Raw genomic sequence first — 20,853 nt, 5'->3', positions numbered from 1 at the left:
ATTTCATTGTTTAATAGTGTCACCAGCCCTTATCACAGTAGAGTGTTTCATGCTGACTGCAAATCAGGATACAGTGTGACAAATTGTATCCACATTGTCAGGCTGAGGGAAATTAGTCTTAATTACCTATGTGACAACTTTGTCTTCTTTTCTTTATCTAGATATTGTGACCTGCTTGGCAATAGACCACTGTGGAATTCATTTAATTTCAGGCTCCAGAGATACTACCTGTATGATATGGCAAATTGTTCACCAGGTGGGTTATTTAGGCATACTCAGAAGCAGTTTCTGGATGTATTTTTTTTTTCCTCTGTTTTGCTATTATGTTTTATTGATTTCTTTTCAGGTTTGTAGGGAAGATAGTGCACTTTAGCTATATAGTAACTGATATGTATAGTACTTCAGAGAAGACAATGGGAGTAAAATTACTAAGCTGATTGATTTTAGTGCACTATTTTAAAGGCTCTCTTTAAGATTTCATAGATTATTTTCAGGGCAGGCAAATAAGAATTTTACATTTCACTCCTAGTTGGTTGCATTTTAGCACTGCCTTTTCTGTGTGGTGGGTATTGATAACTATAGCAAAGACAGCACTGTCTATTTCCTGCATTTGCACTGGCATTTGAGAATTCTTTAATATTAGTCTCATGCTTTCACACAGTGAGAGTAGTTGTGTGATCCATGTGTGTACTTATACTCAATCATTATTTCCATCATTATTCATTTAAATGCTGATTTCTGATTGCTGCATTTAAGATATACAAGTAGGATGAATTGCTGGGGGAAGCTGTCATGTTTCGGACGGTAGATTTCATCAAGTCACCTTGTGCTTATCGTGGAACTAAAGTCAGCACATTAAAGCAGTAGAGTGATGAAAAATTGCATGTGCTTTCGTGGAAGCTGTCTTTATGGTGGGAGTATTTATAATTCTGTGAAGTACTTTGTAGTTACAGTGCATGGTCAAAAAAAGTAAGACCTTAGTGCTCATACGAGTAGCTTTTTGTCTCAAGTGGGGATAAATGTTGGAGATTTTTTTTAGTTTATCTTTTCATGGTCAGTTAACTCACACTCTGGAAATGATCTTTATTTAGAAGTGCTTTTTCTGAAGATTTTTAATGTATTTTTTATTAATAGATACATAAATGCTATTTTATGTATAGTAAATGTTTCTTGTGAGACTTTTAACTTGGTCTTTACAAAGTGGCAGCGTATGGACTGCGTACTGGCATTTCCATTCTACTTGTCTTCTCTGCAGTGACACCTTCTGTATTTTGACACTTGTTCTGTATACCTGCATGCTTCAGGCTTTCAGGGCCTGATTGGCAAACAAATCTTTATCACAGAAATGAAAATAAATAGTTCTCTGTAGGACTATTTACAGTACCTTCTCTTTAAGGACAGTTCTTTCCTTAGAACTTGTTTAAGAATAAGTCTGTATATGCTGACAGTGCACTCACTGGGACAAAAGCTGTGATACCTGGAGTTACGTGGGGACATTGCTATTTTTAATGAGCATTATTCCAAGATTTCCTTTGTGTATTTTACTACTGGTAGTCACTGAGAAGTACTATTTGCTTCCTTTTCCTTGGAAAATGGAAAGAGTTGCTGTTATTTTAAGTAAAATAAAAGTCAATTTCAGCTTTTTTTAAGCTTGATTGTGAAGATAGTGCTTGATTCCAGGGTAAACTCTAAGAACTGGACAAGCCCAGATACACAGGTGAAGAACGAGTGTGTGGATGGGGTATGTGAACAACTCCTGTTAGGCCTGCTCACTGTTGTCCTTGCACTCCTGGACACCTGCAGGGGTAGGAGGGAAGTCAGCAAAGTAACCTTGTCTCTCACACCCACGCAGTAACTACATGTTCATTCATTCTGGGGATTTCAGTAAGTGAGGTGCTGACAGAGGGTAATACATTGATATTGGAGTGGTGAGTTATGCCTTTGGCTCTGACCTCTATCAAATATACACCTCACACAACTGGTACTGAAGATACCAGAAGTTCATTTTTTGTTTGTCCTTCAGCTGCAAGAGAATGTGTCATTGCACTTTTTGTTACTCTCAGGGAGGAGTGCCTGTAGGCCTGGCACCTAAGCCATTACAGATCCTTTATGGGCACACAGATGAAGTTTCGAGTGTTGGCATCAGCACTGAACTGGACATGGCAGTGTCAGGATCCAGGGTAAGCACCTTCCTACTTGTCTTTTTTTGCCTCTTCTCAACCAAACTCAAACCGTATCAGGTGTTTGAAGTTGATTAAGAGTAATAGAAAAAAAAGTCACTATTTCACAATCTCTTTCTTAAGCCTTGCTTATCAAGAAGATATTTGCCATCCCCTTTGCTGTCTGCTTAAATCAGACTATCTCAAACAGCTGTGCAGAGCATAGACCTCACCTACTATGTGGTGTTATTCTGCACAGATGAGCTTTAATATGTGTGGACTTTCTTGGAGATTTTAAGCTTCTCATAGCAGCAGTGTTCTGATTGTTTCTTCCCTGCTATGTTAACCCTGAAGGTTCTGTGCCACTTGCTCATGTTATGCCTTACTGTACTGCACAGGCAGGCTGCTGAAGTCTGGCTTTGTACTCCATGTAATGCCTACTCATAACTGTGACCTGTGAAGTGGCTGATTTGCTGCCTATCCTCCCTCTTGCCCTACTTGCATTTGTTTTTTTCACATGCCTATAGTACATGGTCTTGAGGGGAAGACTTCTTTGTGCAGAGTTCCTAATGCTCAGGAGTCCTTATCTCCCACTAAGGATTGAAGTGCATTCAGAGTATCCCCTGTGTACTGTGTATGTAAATCCTGAGTGTTGTGAATATCCTGTCCTGCTGAATACCCACTGCCCTTGATGTGCCTGCTGCAGGATGGCACCGTCATTGTCCGCACCATTCGGAAAGGTCAGTACGTGAGGACTCTGCGACCCCCGTGTGAGAGTTCTCTCCTGCTGACTGTTCCCAATCTGGCTGTGTCCTGGGAAGGCCATATAGTTGTCCACACCAGTGTGGAAGGAAAGACTACTCTCAAGGTACTTAAGTTTGTGGAAAACCTCTGTTTCTGTCACTGAAGATTTTATTCATAAGTGTATCTAACTTTATCTCATTTCCTGTAGTAATGAGGCTTTTTGAGCGTGCAGTGTCAGTTTCCATATTTTTTTTAATTTTGCTGGCCAATTCAAGTGAAATTTGGTTAAAGGTAAGTGACAGGCATATTGTGCTTCTGTGGGTTTCATGAAAATCTCCAAACACCTGCAAGATGTTCAAGCATACATTAGTGTGTCTTCCTGGGAGGGCCACTTTGGACAGGAAAACTAGGAGAAACAAGTTCCACTGTGCACAGGAACAGAGGCTTATAAGGAGAGCAGCAAGTTCTGGATGGAAGATGCTTGGCATCCACGGAGTTTCTTAGTTTGGGATTGGAGATACAGCTATAAGGTTGTGTCTGTTGAGTTGTGTAGTTGCTTTAATAATGGTAGAGCTGTTGTGATTTCCTTAAACCTGGGAGATTTCTTGGAAAACAAATCTCTGATGTAGGCATACTAACTACATTAGGAAGATGGGGAGAGAAGAGATTCAAGGTTATGCCAGGCTGGAAGAACTTAAGATGGTTTTGTTATTTGCATCTGTAATGCAGCAAGAAGTCATTGGCTTGTCTAGAAAATGCTTCTGGGTCTAGCTCTGTGGAAATATGAAAAGCTTGTTTCCTTCTGCTTTTGGATTTGGGAGGGCAAGAGAGTAATGGGGGGTGGTAGCAAGGCTGAAGATGAGTGCAATCTTGCTTTCTTCTTTCTTAACAAAAAATAGGGACCTGTCTATTAAATCCATGGATGTTTCCAAGAAATTTACAATTGATTGAATGGGCTACAATATTACATCAAGAGGTAGCTTCAAAAACTTCTATACAGGACCTTACCTCCACACACATTGAGTATAGGCTCACTACTCTTGCATCATTCAACAGGGAGACTACTGTCAGCATTATCATCTGTGGGTTGTTGCCAAATTGGTGCCTTTTAATGAGCAAAAGATACAAGTACAACACTCTTCATCCTATCGGTCCTCTGTGACATATTTATTTTTGATCTCTTCAGGATAAGAATGCACTACATCTCTATTCTGTCAATGGGAAATATCTGGGTTCTGAGACTCTGAAGGAGGAAGTGTCTGATCTATGTGTAACTGGTGAATATATCGTCATGGGCAGCTTGCAGGGATTTCTTTCCATACGGGATCTCTACAGGTAATGTACCAGCATTTGTACTGAGATACAAATATGGAGCCTTATAGAGAAATGGCTGTGTAATAAACTTTGCTTGGTGCTATAGGTGATAGTTGTTGCTCTTTCTGTGTTCCCAAAAAAAAATTTTGGTGGAACTAAGATGTGGAGAAAAATAAAATGAGAGGTTGTATCAGATCTCTTTCTTGCCAGATATTTATCCCAATTAAACATCTAGAACTGACAGGAGGAGCTGTCAGTTTGCAAACTGCTGTGATTAGTCACAGGGAGCTCAGCAATTGCAGGATCAAGCCTCACATAGTTCTGCACCAAGTTTTAAGCTCCACTTACTGCTTAGATCTGTAGAGCTCCATTGCTCCTCAGAATGGGAGGGATGTTTGTCACATAGGCAGCTGTGGGATTAATGTCACTGTTTTTCAGTGAAAATGTCTTAGCTTACTGACTTAACCTATCCACATCTGTTTTTGTTATTGAAGCTCTATTTTGGGATAAAATTAGATTCTTAGGATGCAGAAAGATAATTGAAACTGCAAATTTTATCCTTGAGAAACTGTGTTTTATAGTGCATCTCGTGGACAGCAATTTCACTTGCATGAGATTCTTTGCAGTACGTGCAAGCAAATACATGACTTACTTTCTCTCTGTGGTTTTCGTTCCTTGCAGCCTGAGTCTGAGCATCTCTCCCTTAGCCATGAGACTGCCAATCCATTGCATTTCTGTCACCAAAGAGTACAGCCACATCCTTGTTGGCTTGGAGGATGGCAAGTTGATTATCGTTGGTGTTGGCAAGCCGGCAGAGGTAAAACCCACCATCAAGAACTTTTTCTACCGAACAGTGGGAAGTTCACTTATTTCTGCTTTCCAGTTGAGCAAGAGGTCTCCTCTATGGCAGGGTAAATTTAAGAGCAAGTTTCAGTTTTCAGTGGGAAACAAATAACTTTTGAGACTGCTCTGCTGAAAGTTCTGATTAAGAATCAGATGTGTATAGGGATCGCAGATGGGAAGCTCAGCTGGACTAACTTCCAGACTTTATCACTCACATCTGAATAAGCAAAGTCATAATAGCTAACCTTTTCTGAATGGGATAGTGTTGTCAGCCTCTTCTTGATGAAATAATTTTCCAGAAGAAAATTGGAAATGAAAGAGAGCAAGCTACTTCCTTTATTTTTTTTATGGTTTCTATCAGATATCTTTTAATATGCATTGACTGACATTGGGGAAAAAGGTATTATTTATTTCTGTTGAGAGTCTCTAATGGCAGTGCACAGGGAATCACTTCTGTAGGTTCCCAGTATGCTTGTGTTCCATATGGTGAATAGAAACTTGCTGGTTCTGCATATACAATATCAATTACAGAGCATCCATCTCTCAAATAGATATGCCCAATTTTTCTTGTGCAAAACCATAGTTTTTGCTTAATTACTTCTTGTAATGACTTTCAAAGTACTTGAGTTAACTTAAAACTGCTTATTATCTTTATAACTCAATCTCTGTTGTGCTGCTATGTATTTATTTGAAAATGTGATTATCACTTTTGCATGATCTTAAGTACATGCTGGAAAAGTGTGTATTAATTCTATTTTATATTCTAAATGTGAAAACAGAGCAACTTTATTTGTCAGTATTTTTAAATTTTCTTGCTAGGATATACATAGTTTGATATTGGAAAAATATTCACACAATGGTAGTCTGATTTTGCTTGCACTGGATGTGGAGGGGAGATTTCCACTGACTTTCAGTTTTCTATTGTAGAATTGAAAAAGAGATGATTATTATGTGGTTAAACATATGGTTGTAACAGCAGTTTTAAAGCCACTGTCATTTCTAAGCTTCCTATTCCATAGAAAAGATCTTTTGTAGGCTGAAATTTGTGTGTATCATTAGACTGAAGGCTTTTTGTTTTCTTATTTTCATTTTTTAATCACATCTATTTTTCTAACTATGCAGAAAATGTTGTTTCAAAGACTGGATTCCCTTTATCATTATAGAGGCTTTCCAGTGACTTTTTTCCCAGGATTTTCTGTTTACAGTTCAGATGATATGCAAGCTTAATATCCATGTAAATAGTTTTTTTTTTTAACACAAACATATAAGGAACAACATTATGCCCCAGATTTTCTAGTTTTCTATAATGGCATCAATCAATATATTTGAAAAGTGTGTGTATGTGTGGTGTTCATTTGTTGAATGACTTATTTGGAAGGAATGTGTTAATTCCTGGAACTTTATCTGTATGCAAAGACAGTGTTGTAGTTCTGGCTTTCAGTGGTGATATTGATCCTTAGGACAGAGGATTGGATCCTTGGCACAGACTTGCTTTAATGTGCAAAAAGTGAAATGCTGCTTGCTATCAAGATTGGCCCTTAGTGTTTCTGCACTGACAGTTTCTAATATGGAGTATAATAAATGCTTTTATATTTTTTAACAATTACTTAGCTGTTTTGGATGTTGCAGAAGTCTGGGCAATTATCACTTGTTAGTGTTAATCCTGATCAGTGCTGTGCCTTTTCTAGAACACTGCTGCTGTGCTAAAATAGCTCAGAAGCTGGTAACATTTGTAGTAGTAACCGTGAGGAGCTGTTCTCAAACTTGTGAAGGCATGGATCTTATTTATTGAACTGTGGGGATTTTCAGAACCTAATCAGCTGCCAGGCTGATCACTACTGGCCAATCATCAACCTTGTGCTTAGGTAATGAAGAGTTTCTTACAAACTGTTGTCAGACTGTAGACCTACCAGATGCTGGATTTAATATGGCCTCTGGTTGCTTGTTATCCATCTTATCCTATGGAATACTCTATGAATTACTTCTGCTTTAAACATTCCTCTGAGCACTTCACCCAGGATCTTTGGAAGACTGTATAAATTTGATACCAGGAGATAACCTTTCTCTTTTTCCTTTATTCTGCTATCACTGTCCTGCATCTTGGCTATTTTTTTCCCACTTCTGGCAATTTCTCTTTGAAATCTCTAAAATAAAATGTCCTTTCTTCTCATTTAGTTCATTTTTGCTTGGCATTCACCTCTTCTTTTCTCTTCCTATCAAAATAGCAATCTAAACACTCTTTCTAATCTGTTTGAAGTAGGTTAAGCATATAAGTACACATTAGTGGGTAATACCCCTTTAACTGTTCAAATTCAGAGAAGACTGTGGTTAGTGTGTTTTGTGTGTTGTTTTTTGTCAGTCCCAAGAATAATCCCTAAGTGTAACTTTTAGTTTATTTTCAAAGAATTTTTGTTGGTATATTTTGTTTATGCAGTACATTGTAGTGTCTGCATTTCACCAGATTCAGTGTCTGAATTCTTTTTTAATTTATCCACCTTATCCCTTCCCCCTCCTTTTGTTTCTCTGAATTACTTTCAAACAGATGCGCTCAGGTCAGCTTTCCCGAAAGCTGTGGGGATCAAGCAAACGGCTCAGCCAGATTTCAGCAGGAGAGACTGAATATAACACTCAAGATTCCAAGTGATTGCTGCTTCTACATTCTCTCATGGATTCCAGAAAAATGTTTAATCTTTTGGTCACTTTAGATGTATAAATATGTAATTAGGGCTTTGAATCTGAAGCCCTTTGATTCTTGATGAAGAACTTATGGTAGAGGTATAGTAGTAAGCATATGTACTCATGCAAGTTAGCCTGCTTGCATATTTGTCCTCAACTGTGTTGACTTGTTCACAGCAAAATCCCTCTCTCAACAGCTGCTAAAACTGTGTTTTGGGAGGACTAAAAAAACCCTGAACCATCCCCCCAGAAGTCTTCAAACCCCCAGATTACTAATTGAATTTAAGATAAGTAGCGTTTGATTTAAAGCGGAGTAGGGCCAGATGCTCCTTGATAACAAACGAGATATTTGGCTTTGCTTTGACAGCACTGTTATTTCCCAGTAAATTAAAACTCTGGTAGTTGCAGTGGTTGGATTCAGAATTGAGTAGATGATGGTTATGACCTTCTCAGTACGTTTGTTAGCCTAATCAACTTTATTACAGTTTGTTTGTGTAAATGGCTATTGCTCACTTCTTTTGTGTAGTTCCAATTTTAGGCTGTTCTGCAAGGGACATCTGTGTTGCACTACTTTATCAGAAATTGTTTTAAGTACAGACATGAATAACTTCAAAGGAGTTGAAGGTGGTGAAGGAGCTGAAGGAGGTAGGAAATATTGCTGCTGAAAATTATTTATATTGTTAAGTAAACTTAAGACATACACCAAGAAATCCTATTATATATTTAACATCTTGCAGAAATACCCAGGAAGACTTCTTATCTATATTGGTCAGATATCAATCTGCTTTATTAGTAAGGCAACTTCTGCAAACAAAAGATAAATTTCCACTGCAGAATCATTATGCAACATTGCAGCACAATTCAATTAAAAATAGCACCTGTTTGTTTCTTGGTGTTCACCAAACCAGTTGTTAGCCATATTTTCTTTTCTGTAAAAATAAACAGGGAAAACCAGATGATCTATCCATTTTCAAAATGCATTTAAGACCTGGTAAAAGAAAATATCAGATCTTTACGTGTGCTCTATCAAATTGCTTACTATGTTTTGGAGAAGCCATTACTGATTTTTTTTTTGATTGTTTGTTTAGCAATACATGATGATAGAAGGGTGCATTTTCCTAGCAATCTGATATTTTTTTAATGTTACTGATTGAAATGATAAACTCTATACTGTTAGAAAAGCTGGGTGCTGAGGGAAAACACGAATTTCCAGATCAGCGTGCGAAGGTGTGTGTGTGTATGTGTATATATGTGTGTGTTTGTATATATGTATATTCCTGTATGTATTAAAATAAGAAAATCCCATGGGGTGAGGGGAGCACAGATACAAGGCAGGTGTGATTGTTAGCTAATATGTTCCCTTTTGGGTCCCCATTTCTTCCCTCTACTATCGCTTTTCTTGTTATTTTTTTATTTATTTATTGAATGAATGTGTGTTGTATCTCACATAAATGTTATCACATATGCCCTGTGGCTGGGGAGTTGTTGAACTACCTGAGGAACATAATGTATAATCTCATTTCATTAACTTTAAGCACAATATTTATTGACTTTATAGAAATAATATCTCCTTACCCTGCTAAAGGATTATCTCTACAAGTTGTGTTAGTCTCATTCAAACTGATTTCCTCTCCTCACTTTCTTTACTGGAAAAAAAATCCCTCTTGATGGCTGATTGGTGTACTTGTAAAGAAAGCTGTGTTGCATTTTCTTAACTTTTGTAAATTAAATAATAAATCAGATTAGTGAACAAGTGGGTCTATGCATAGTTGCAATATTCTGCCTATTCACTGTGACAGACTGGATTGTCTGGAAAGTTAGGAGAAAATAAGAATTATTTTCCTGAGTCACTTGCCAAGAGAAGATTAAACTTCCAAAAGTAGAGTGATGTGGGTTTTTTCATACTCCACATATGTGAAAAAAATGTAAATTAACCCACATCCCATATTTTCAAATAAGCTATAGAGAAGTGAAAATTACTATTTTTAATCAGTTACCTATCCAGTAAGAATACTAAGGACACAATGGAAGTATTAAGTTTGTTCGTGAGAATGTGAAGTATGTTTGTCCATTATGATTTCACGAAGAAAGGATTTCAGGGGAGCTCTTTGTAGATTAGTTTAAAAGTATTTCAGCTCAGAATGTGAGCTCTTTCTGTATTATGGGAGGTTGAAAACACTCAGTTGGGGCATTGAATTGATGGGTTTTATAGGTGTGCATTAATGTTGTGTTTAAATGCATAGATAAGGCTAAGTCTTTATTTGGAGGGGAAGGGGGCAGGAAATTATCATGTTTTAGGCTATGAGAACGAAGTGAAGAGGGGAGATGGGTCTTATGTAGTGTTTGGTGGGAGCACAGTTTTCTTCTTGTCACTTGCACAGAGGGGTTTGTATAAGCATTTTAAAACATCCTATTGTGGGTTAGGTATGTTTATACAACAGCTGACTTAATATTTTTCAATATTAAAGAATAATGAATATAGTGTGTCAGTTTAAGTAAAATATAATGTGGCAATAATTGAAATAATTTATGATTAAGACCTTTGACATTTGAATACCATAATTTCAGTGCATCACAAGCACTGGGTGATCATCACAAATACCTGGGCCAGGTTTAAATGTGGACAGTTCTTGGGCTCTCAAACTCAAGGCTGGTCTGTGCTCAGTACAAAGCAGCAGCAGCAGAATGAGGAGGGGGCAGGTGAGCTCTGAGCTGCTGCTTTATGCCCCAGGTAGAATGGCAACATCCATGGCCTTTGGATCTGAGATCTGCTCCTTGGGGGTGGGAGGTGTACAACATCACAGCTTGGCATCCTTGCCAGAGGCCATCTGGAAAGACCTCCATGGCTGTGAAAGTCTGCACTTTGCCTTTGTTTAAAACCAGCTTTAAATAAAAGATGAGTCGTAAGTGTGAGCATTGGCTGGTATGTTGTTTCTTTTAGGTTTAACTTATTTGCATAAAAAGTAGAAAATAATGTGTAAAAATAGAAAATAATTCTTCTGATCAGCTGTTTAGTCCGTTGAATTGCAGCCTGTTATGCGGTGCACTGTGAATTGGTGAACTGACTTTCATAATTCTTTGATTTTCTCAAGTCAATAAAGCTTAGGATCCTTTTTTTTTTTTTTCAGGTAGTATTGATGAAATAAGGTTCTCCTTCGGTTTTGTTCAAAGGTTTGTTTAAGTGTAAAAAGCAAAGTTTTAAGATTATAGTATTCCAATGAGGAATTTAGAAGAAACAAGTCTTAAGTGACATTTATTTCATAGCACTACATTTGTCAAGATCTTTTTTGTGATATCTTCATATGTTTAATTTTTGGAATAACTCTAATAATATTTATCAAAGTTTAACATATGCTTACCTTTGAAGATGAGTAAGTAGAAGTGTAAATATATATATCTAAAAGAAACTGAAAACTGACCTACTTTTCATACCTGTATATAAATGAGATTAAGTAGTTAGCAGTATTAACTTCTTCGTAGCACAGTTTTGAATTGCGTACCAAAGGATATTTAGAAGACATGTCTCTTTTATTTCAAGTAAAATGTTTGTTAAATTTCTCTAAATCAATTTACTTATAATTCTTGATAGTATTTTTAGTTGTCTTTTTAGCTGTAGTGAAGAATCCCATCTGGTCTTTGCTGAGTCTGAACTATACAAGCATATAGAAAGTGAAATGCTCTTCAAGTTAGCATCTGACTGAGGCAGATTTTTCTGTAACCAATGTACTTATCCATTACTCACACCTAGGATATCTAGAAACCACATCTTCTGTCATCCATGTACCTTTACCAGCACAACATTGTAATCCCAGTCCTAAAGTAACTGCACTTGTCCTGGTGGTTAAGACACATTGTGGAAATTAGATTTTCTTAGGAAAACAATTTTTTGATATTAAAAAGAGTAAAAAAAGAAAAAAACGAAACCAACAAAACTACCCCCAACCCCCACAACTTCCTCTCCAAAAAAAAAAAAACCAAACTCATCCACATCCATATTACAATTGCTTTGCTAATCTGCAACGTTGATATAAAAAAGCTCTTTCCCCTCTGGCATACCTTAGATGATGCATATTATCACAAAACATGTTTATCAGTCTTCACAGGTTTTAAATGGCCAAATCAATTGGCTGTCTTACAAGGATCCCCAAAGTTGTATTTCTTTGTATTAAAAGTTGTATTTCTTTGTCCTTTAAATGAGTGCAAAGAACTAAGTTTCTGCACTGGAAAAATTCTTTAACATAGTCCTGCAGGAATGATAAATTTATTTTTGTAATGCACAGGTTTGGTAACTCCTGCTTTAGGCAATGGGAGCTGTATACCTCACTTCCCTAAACCATGTCTTCCTCCTCCCTGTTTCCTTTGCAAACCTTTCCCAATCTTAATGAACAAAATCATTAGAAAAGATAAGTAAAGGAACCAAATGCTGCACAAAGCTTTTGCTGTGTATGTGTAATTAGTTGGAAATGTGTATCTATATACAGATAAAATATAGAGTGGTAGGGAGTTTTAGAGGTAGAAGGGGTGTAGAGATGTCGACTTCCTTCTGTCTCTATATTGAGAGTCTCTGTAGACACATGCTCTGTATTGTCACCTGAAACATTCCAGTCTTCACTGCTAAAGGCACCTTGCTGACTATGTTAAATGCTGAGCTGAGGTGCTGGGAATATTTTTTCCCTTTCAAAGAATTAAAAAAAAAAACCCGTGCCCATTAAATGCATAGCCTAAAGTGAGCCTAGGGCCTGATGTAATCAATACTGTTATATGAAAGCACTACATAGGCTTGTATTTATTTGAATGGAAATTTCAAGCATGTGCTTCAGTGCTTTCTAGGTCTTATGCTTTCTAGCTTAAAAGCTGTGTTGGTTATGGCTGCAAACATGACACTTGCTGGTAGTCTCCCTTTGGGGAGAGTAAGTTTCCATGGTTTCATATACATGTGGGTTCATTGTATGCCAATGTTAGAGTCAACTGAAGTGTTTGGAAGATGTCTTTCCTTTCATTCCAAGGAGCCAATCTTATTACTAAATTGCCCTTGTAAGCACATACTTTTGAAGGAAGCAAATTTTCTAGAAAGCTACTGCATTAAAAAAATATATTTAAAATTTGGTAAAATGCTATTATTCCCTTCTTCAGTGTTATGGATATCAGATGCCTGAATGTAAAAATGCCTGAGTGGCACCATAGCATGCTCTGCATTTCAGTTGAGTGCCATTCACCTTACTGCAGTCTTGAACACCCTATAAGTGAGGAACTGCTTGCAGTGTTTAGTCTAAGGTAGCCTTTGTTCAGTTTTAACTCGCCTTTTTATTGTGCATCTGTGGAAGAAGACTGGTGTGTCTTTCTTTTAGTTATCACTTACCTATGTGGCCCAAATAAAATAGGTGTTTCACTTGTTTTCAATAGAGTTCCTTCAGTGTGTGTTCTTCCTAGTTTTGTCCAGTGGACTTGAGAAATTTGGCAGGTATTTCCAGAGTTCAGGTCTATGCTTATACTCAGCAAAGACATAATTTCATCAGACATCTTCTGTCCCAGAAGCATGATTGTCAGTATAGATTATGGTTTAAAGCTGCTAAGGGGTTTTGAGATTGGAATATAAAACATCCAGCCATATATATCATAGATCTAACTGAACTTGGAGGTCACTTGTTTATTTAGCTTCCTGTCTAGTCAGTATTTTCCTCTCAAGGGAGCCATACTTTTTGCCTTGAAATAGCTTTAAAATAAACTGAAGTCTTGCACCTGATAGTACTACTTTAGTCATATGCAGCAGTGAGTTGTTTCTTAAAGAAAGCCATGAGAGGGAAAAAAGAATTAAAGAAAAACTTGCAATATGTATTCTGATTCTGCAGGAGCTACTTAGGACAAGGGAAATGCTGCATGTGAGACTTAACCTCCCTTTGGTCAGTGTTTTGATGGAAGCTGTGATGCTACTCAGTTTTCTGATGATTTTTTACTGAAGCTAATCAGGGGGTGGAAGCAAAGGTCTTACAGCAAAGTTAACCATATCTTCTGATAATTCTTACAGATTGTGCAATTATGTGATTACAAATGGATCTTTAAATGCCAAAAAATGCCTTTTCAAAGAATTAAATGTTAGGTCTGAGGAGTGTTGGAAATAGCTACTTTCAGAAATGAGCCTTCAGGCACTGTAATGAACTTGCTGTCTGTCTTCTGTGCAATATCTTTTTCCCTCTGGGTGCTTTAAGAGTATACTGTATGTCTTACTTTGGTTTGATCAATATGTTTTAAGAGTGTGTATATTGGCTAATGATGGATTTTTTTCCTGTACAGCATGGTGGAAGATGTTTTAAAATTTTGCACTTTTCTAGGATTTGCAAGTTTGTAACCTGAAAATTTTTAACATGCACACTTTTGTACATAATTAGCATTGTATATATTTAACATGAGTCTGAAGCAAATAAAAGTAATTGAATGCATAACTTCTCCCTTTATTAATAGCACAAAAATTAAACTAAGTGTGGGAGTACACTGAAGGAACAATTCTTTTATGTAGCAGGTAAAAGTAGGCAGTGGGAAGAGCTGACTCAGTGTCCTGTCTTAATTGTATTAAGGCAACTTTTTTTTATTTTGGTGGGGAAGGAATCAAAGTGGATGTGTGAATGTATAGGCCCCTTCAAGCTTTGAGTAGCTATGATTCTTCCAGTATTGCAACAAAAAGTGTCTTTTTGCTGGGAAGGAGGTGTCTGAGGCATGCATTGGGGTGAGGAAAAGAGTCCACTAATGCATATTGATCTTTATTTATAAAGCTGAAGTACCCCACCTACTCTGGGACAACAAGCCTATCTTTCCTTTTTCCTCGGTGTCTTCCCTATATAGTAACTTTTGCTGCAGAATATGGAAGGCTATGGATTCAGGGGATTGCTGTCAGTCAGGAGGAAGCTGAAATCTGTTCCAGGCTCATGTTCAGTTGGTTTCTTACCCCTGCAAACAAGAGAAACCATGCTGTGAGCTTTAATGGGAGGTGGGACTACTCTGCTCCTATCTGTTACTAGGGATAGATCAAGGCACCCTTATTTTGAACAAGCAGAGTTTTGATTCCATCATGTCACATGCATTTTAGATTTCTCAATAAAGTCCATGTAATTCTAGATATGGACTCCCTTGTTCTGGAATTCAGTGCATTAGGGCCAAATGGGCATTTCCCTGGCTTTCAATGAAGGAGCTGACTATTGGGGCTCTTGTTTAGAATTTGGAAACATAAGCAGCAATGGATGCAGTGCTAGAGCACACACTGGGTTAGTCAGACATCCTTTGCAGTGCTGTCATACTGTGGCTCCTCTGGAGCATTAAACAATACTCACATTTGGAGCATTAAACAATACTCGCATTTTCTCCAAAGAGAAATGGAACCAAGGGATTAAGTAACTTCTGGTGGGGAGACAGGCACCTTGTGCCAGGAGTTTAACAGAAACCTCTCTTCCTTTCTGTCTGAAGGAGGATATCAATTCAAGTGATGCATTTACCTCAAAAACAGACGTGCTCCTGTCACTCCTTGCAGCGTGGCTTTATCTCCTTCCACTAACAGCATCGTACCTTCCCGCAAGCCCTGGTGGAGGTGGAAATATTTAAAATTATTTTCAAGCTATGTGAAAGGGTAGAATGCTTGTCACAAGCAGGCCAGTCTCAGTGGCACCATGACTACAGACTAAACCTTCTCACTTACCTAACAAAGAGGTAAAGACAAAAATAGGTGAGTTATCTTGTTTTAGAAGTTGATTTTCTTGTTTATTTCAGTTTTTACTCTTAAAGGAGAAACCATTAAGGAGGAGAGGAAACTGGTTTTTCCCACAGTTATTCTTAGATCCAGTTTGGGTTGAGCAACAGCCAGTGGGTGTGTTAGTGCACAAAATTTATAGTACAAGATCAAACACAGGGACAGGAAACATAGAAGTCCCAATTCCCCAGACAGACATAATGAAATTACGTATACACTACTGAATGTGCAAATTCAGAAACTATTACAGAGATTAAAGTTAAGAGTATCTGCAAAAAGATTAAGGGGGAGTTTTGTACCATCTGCATGCACATCACCCCCAACACCCAGTATTTGGTGGCCAGTGACTGGGAAGATCAGAGCTGCCTAAAATAGTGTTGAGCAACACTAACAGGAGTATGCATTTCATTGGCCCCAATCCATTTTCTACAATGAGCAATATCCAAGGCTCAAGCTCTTAGCAAGAGTACAATTAGCATTCCAATCCATGGAATTGTAAGGCTTGACAGGCAAGGAACCCACAGTGAGAGCTAGCATGAATGCATTTAAAATGTTTATCATGCTCCAGCTTCCTGATGGAGAACTACTACTCACCAGAACTGGAGGCGTGTTTGGTTCTTCATGGTACTGGCGGATTCTTTCCTCTCTTGTCTCCTGCAATAATGAGCACAGATTTAGCTTCCCAGGCCATAAGGTAAGGACTTGGAGCTATCCAGGCCACATGACATCAAATAATTTCATAACATTAAACAAAGCAGGCACTTCCACTCAAGCAGAATGGGATGGCAGGATTGACTCTATTTAATAGATATGTGTTTTACCCTTCATCACTAGCAGCAATTTACTGCAGGTTGATCAAACAGAACTCACACAATCCCAACCCTAAAAAACCTCAAAACTTACTTCCACTCAATTAATCCATGGGGTTTTTTTTAATTAGTACTATCTCTGTGTGCAGAGGTAGTACTAATACTATCAGGAAAGTGGTAGAAGCAAATGCCTGAGGTGCAACCTTTGTGAAAGAGAGTAGTGAATCATGGATTTTCAGTCATTAAATATTTGCTTGTTTGTCTTCAAGTAGGTATTACACTGAAGAATTTCCTTCTGTGAACAGCTCTGTCATGTTTACTGAGGTTTGCTGCTAAACTGAGCAGCAGTAAAGAAATAAAAACATAGGAACACAGCAGGGACTTGGTACAGTACAAGGCTTCCAGCCTCCTCTGAGAGAAAGAACAGAAGTTATTTATAGGGAAAAGACTGCCTGCTAATCTAGTGACAAGCTGATTAAATGAATACCTACAACTTCATCTAAATTCTAGAAGCACACCCATCTCTTCACCTATCTAGAAGCATCCACCATCTTCATTGTTCCCTAACTCTTAATACTTCCTCTAACCATGAAATTTGATTACAAGGAGGTAAGTATTTAGGTTGTTAAAAGATGCACCACACAGATTATTCCCTGAGGAATTAGCTGACATGCTATTTCAAGAAGGAGCTCCTCCCCACTGTATGGAAATCTGTGCTTGATGGCTGAAGTGTTTTTCTTTCAGCGGTACTGGTGCGTGTTCTTGCTCTGTACTGGACATTACAGGCTGTGCTCCCTGCAAGGACACCAGTGCCCAGGTATTTTCTTACACAACTGTTTGAATCTCAACATCTCTCTGTTCTGATTGTTTCTTCAGTCCTTTAGATATTTAAGCCTCTTAATGTATGTTTAAGTTAGGGCTTCCCAAGCAGCAGGTGAGACAGAACTTTCCAGAAACAGTGTTTTGCATCTTAACACTTCAGGTTTATCTTTTCTTTTTAATTCCCCCATTCCGTGCCAGATAGCCAGCATTTTAACGGTATTTCAAACATTGCAGAGCTTCTGTTTGTGAAAAACACTTTGTTCAGTAATACTCCTGCCAACTCCTCTTCCCAAGCAAAGTTAAGTTTTAGGAGGAAGTGAAGTGTTACTGCCTCATTGGCATTTCCATTTTCTCTAGGGAGCAGCTGTTTGACATTCTATAGCTTTATAAGGCCTCAGAAATGCACACTATTTTTACTCCTCCACACCCTAGTTACTGTCTGAGTTCTGGTGTGCTTTACTTACACCCATGTGAGTTCTTTTAATGTCTGGGTCCAGGTAGTGGGGGTTAATATTAAAAGGAACTAATCCTAGAGCCTGTAGGGAAGGTGGATAAACAATTGGCATGTCATTGGTGGTATTGATGCTGACAGTAGCAACGTTGGTTCCTGCGCTGGATCCCATGTAAGGAATCCCATCCTGAAAGACAAAAGCAATGATCAGTCTGCAGCACCACAACTAGGAACTCAATTTTATACCATCTTCTATCAGTCTCAGAAACCCATCAGTCAGATCAGACTTAGTGCTTCCAGCTCCTCTTACTGGTAACTTTACAGGTGAAAAGCAGAACAAGAATTCAGATTCTGAGGTGGGCAGTACCTTCTCTGTGTCAGAGAACTAACTGCTGCCTGCCTTGTACTCACAACTCTATGACCCCCCAGGACAGAATTTACCAGGCTGTCAGTGCATGTTGAACTTTGCTATTAAGAGGAGAGACTTGCCTCTATTGCAGTTACAGGAAATATCTGAACTGGCTTTTAACTAGCTTCTGGAGAGAGCAAGCTCAGTGCAATGTTGTCACAGCATCCACTTACCAGAACCATGACCAGTTTAGCTATTAGTACTGAGTACCATGCTGTACATAGAAGAATGCCACACAAATATGCAAGTGTACAGGTAATCCTGAGCAATTTGTAAAAATAGAGGTGTCTTGAGACAACTGATGGTAATATAACCATGTAGTTATCCAGACTTAACTGGCATTTGGACATTTTTTGGCTTTCATTCCCACAACAGATGATGAATTTCTATATATTAAGATAAGCCTAGCTAACCTTTATTCTTGGCAGCTGGCCTTACTGTGGCTTTTATAAATCTGCATAAAGTCATTTGCAGTTCTACATTACTAGGGAACACCTTGCTTCTGTTCTCCTCCAGAGATGGTGTATCTTTGCTGTGCCTTATGAGATTCACCAGCTGGACTGGTGCTGCTGACCAGAGGGGCTCAATGGCACTCACACCTCTCAGTTCCAAGGAGATACAAGAATTATGTAATTTTCAACATCAACAGGACACTGTCTAAAAGGCACATATGGATCCAACTTTATCACCAGTTTATTAGCAGACAACCTGCAACATGAACACATCTGTATCAACAAGATATGAAGTGGACATCTCAAGCTGAAAAACAGGGTTTCTGGACACAGATTAAATCCTGCACTGGTCTTTTGACTGGCATTTTGAGTGGTTTGCTTCTAGGGTTCTGTGTAGCATTGTACATCCCAAGGTCTTGCAATCCAGCATGCTCTAGGAAGACAGACTGCTGACCTTAAGTCTTTTTAATGACTCAATGGCAGCCTTATTTGGCCATGGTTATCAGTTCACCAGGTTGTTTGAGATGGCTCAACATCTGAAGTGTATTAGAGACAAAAATGCAGAATCAGCTTGGACTTGTCTGAACAAAAGCTCATGCATGAGATCCAGCCCTTCAGACTTGGCCAGAATCTGTAGTTTTACCTCAAGAACTCTTTTCCTGATCTCATGTATCAGACAGTTGTCATAAAGAGCTTTCAGGAGACGGAATGTGTTCCCACCTCCTGCAGAAACAAAGTTCAGCTTATTTAGCATGCTTTCACCATCAGTTTTAATTGAAGCCTTCACAAACTCAGCAGGCACTATGAGTTCTATGCTCTATTCAGGGCAGTATCCTGCTTTGAGAAGCAGTAAAAGCAGAAGCTTCAGAGGAATGGTTACTGGGCAGGCCATGGGCATGCCCTGAGTCATCCTTGTAAGGCTGCCACTGTCTGACAGTGACCTCTCTTCCAATACCCAGGTTCCAATACCCATGCTATTAGGACTAGAACTTCTTGGACTTGCTAAAGTGATAATACAGCTGTTATGATCATGTTTTTACACTGAAGTACTCTTCAAAATAATAATTTGAAATTTAGTGGAGATGAAGTTCCATTAATAAATCTACTTCCCAGCCCACCACTAAATTTAGAGTCTTAGGGCTCCCAATTACTGTTTTCTGTAGTTTCTAATTACTAGGCCTAACTGCTTAATTGTTGGTCTTCAGTGCCACCTCTGAGCAGGACTAATCCAGTGCCCTATATAAACCTTCACTGGGGAGTAAGAAGTAAAACTTACCAATAAATATTGCTTCAGATTTCCTTACAGCTTCCACTGGATCACAAGATTCATGAATGCTGTCCAGCCCATAACCTTAAATAAAAATGTATTTACCTTTTAATATGTAAGTTTGGTGGAAGAATGGGATACGTTCAATCCCTCTCTGCCCACCTCCTCCAACCCTGAGCTAAATATCTCAACCAGGGAAATTTCAGAGAACTCTATGACGTAAAACAGAGTGTACATCCTATATTAGTTCAGGGCTAATACAGCTATACAAAAGGAAATACTTGTTTTGTGGAGATAAGCACTCAGTTTCTAGGAGCAGAGCATTTCACTCAGCAGGTGCAGGCTAAGGCACAGTATCCTCCTGAGCATTACCAGGTAACTAGAAAATGAGGAAAAAGCTGTTAGTCCTCAGCTTGGCTATGCTGAGGTCTGACAGGATGTGTTGGCTCTAGCACTTCTTGTGCAAATACCTGATCTGAGTATTGTTTCTGTTAAAATGTCTGACTTTGATAGATTTGCCTTCCTGAGTACAGGAAGTGTCAAGAGAGACAGAAGAACACAGGCATTTGACAGCAGCAATCTTCCTGCAAGTCAAGGAGCAAAGTGTGCTGCCCAGGCAAGTGAGTACTGATTATTACTACACTAACAGCTCCAAAGTTACCCTTAACAGTGATAGATACTAGGTGGAGGTGTTGCTGTAGACTGCAGAGATCTTTGCTCCAAGCAAAGTTCAGCTGTCCATCATGGAACTATCCGGCTCCTTGATGTGCTTTAAGTAATGGTCTTCACTTACAACAATGGCTTGAGCAGAGGTTTAAGATATATGGGAAGAAATGTTCCCTCATGTGATTAAGAAGGATAAAAAGATGCCACTTAATAGTGAGGGATAAAATCTTCTTCCCTGGAGTGAGCAGAAGTGTTTGCAGCAGCATTTCTTCTGGACGCCTCTAAAACATCTCCTTCCAGGCAGAAGTCCGCAGCCGACTCCTGCTGCTCACTGCCCTTGCTGCCCGTGCCGCAGCGGCCCGGCCCAGCCCAGCCCGTGTGCCCCGCGGCTGTCTCGGGCCGCTCCGTGCCCGCAGCCCGCACCTCCGTGCCCGTGGCCGCCGCAGCCGGGCCGGCCTTACCCAGGCTTTCAAACTTCTCCCTGGCCGTGCGGGCGTAGGCGTCAC

The 20,853-nt window shown here is 38.9% G+C and overlaps 2 protein-coding genes across 9 annotated transcripts in view; one reads left to right on the top strand and one right to left on the bottom strand.

The window, feature by feature from the left end:
• Positions 1-14,176, top strand: part of NBEAL1 (neurobeachin like 1) — an 80,145-nt gene extending 65,969 nt beyond the window's left edge. For 5 of the 8 annotated variants that reach the window (XM_077181330.1, XM_077181332.1, XM_077181333.1 and 2 more), the window contains 5 exons: positions 162-256; positions 2,064-2,180; positions 2,866-3,027; positions 4,090-4,238; positions 4,899-14,176. In XM_077181330.1, the coding sequence (XP_077037445.1) occupies positions 162-256; positions 2,064-2,180; positions 2,866-3,027; positions 4,090-4,238; positions 4,899-5,172 (797 nt within the window). In that variant the 3' untranslated portion in view covers positions 5,173-14,176. Of the gene's footprint in view, positions 1-161; positions 257-2,023; positions 2,181-2,865; positions 3,028-4,089; positions 4,239-4,898 lie in introns of those variants that run through there. The other 3 variants (XM_077181335.1, XM_054636832.2, XR_013183022.1) reach the window with 2 other exon arrangements.
• Positions 14,177-14,470: 294 nt separating this feature from the next.
• LOC129122817 (alpha-aspartyl dipeptidase-like) lies at positions 14,471-20,846 on the bottom strand. The gene is made up of 6 exons (XM_077181336.1): positions 20,809-20,846; positions 19,691-19,765; positions 17,567-17,740; positions 16,066-16,125; positions 15,221-15,303; positions 14,471-14,678 (listed from the first exon to the last, which is right to left on the bottom strand). The coding sequence occupies exons 3-6, from the start codon at positions 17,723-17,725 to the stop codon at positions 14,600-14,602; spliced, it is 381 nt and encodes a 126-aa protein (XP_077037451.1). The 5' UTR covers positions 17,726-17,740; positions 19,691-19,765; positions 20,809-20,846; the 3' UTR covers positions 14,471-14,599.
• Between the last annotated feature and the right edge of the window lie 7 nt (positions 20,847-20,853).

The sequence above is a fragment of the Agelaius phoeniceus genome, chromosome 7, assembly GCF_051311805.1.
Source record: "Agelaius phoeniceus isolate bAgePho1 chromosome 7, bAgePho1.hap1, whole genome shotgun sequence".
Classification (NCBI taxonomy): domain Eukaryota; kingdom Metazoa; phylum Chordata; class Aves; order Passeriformes; family Icteridae; genus Agelaius; species Agelaius phoeniceus.
The sequence above is the reverse complement of the archived record's forward strand: the minus strand, read 5'-3'. Positions and strand labels throughout refer to the sequence as shown.

Coding starts and splice junctions, on each gene's coding strand:
- LOC129122817 (XM_077181336.1), bottom strand. CDS start 17,725: ATGGGATCCAGCGCAGGAACCAACGTTGCTACTGTCAGCATCAATACC. Junction 16,126..17,566: donor TTAAAAGAACTCACATGGGT/GTAAGTAAAGCA, acceptor TCATTATTGCAG/GAGACAAGAGAGGAAAGAAT. Junction 14,679..15,220: donor GGAGCACGTCTGTTTTTGAG/GTAAATGCATCA, acceptor TCTTGTTTGCAG/GGGTAAGAAACCAACTGAAC.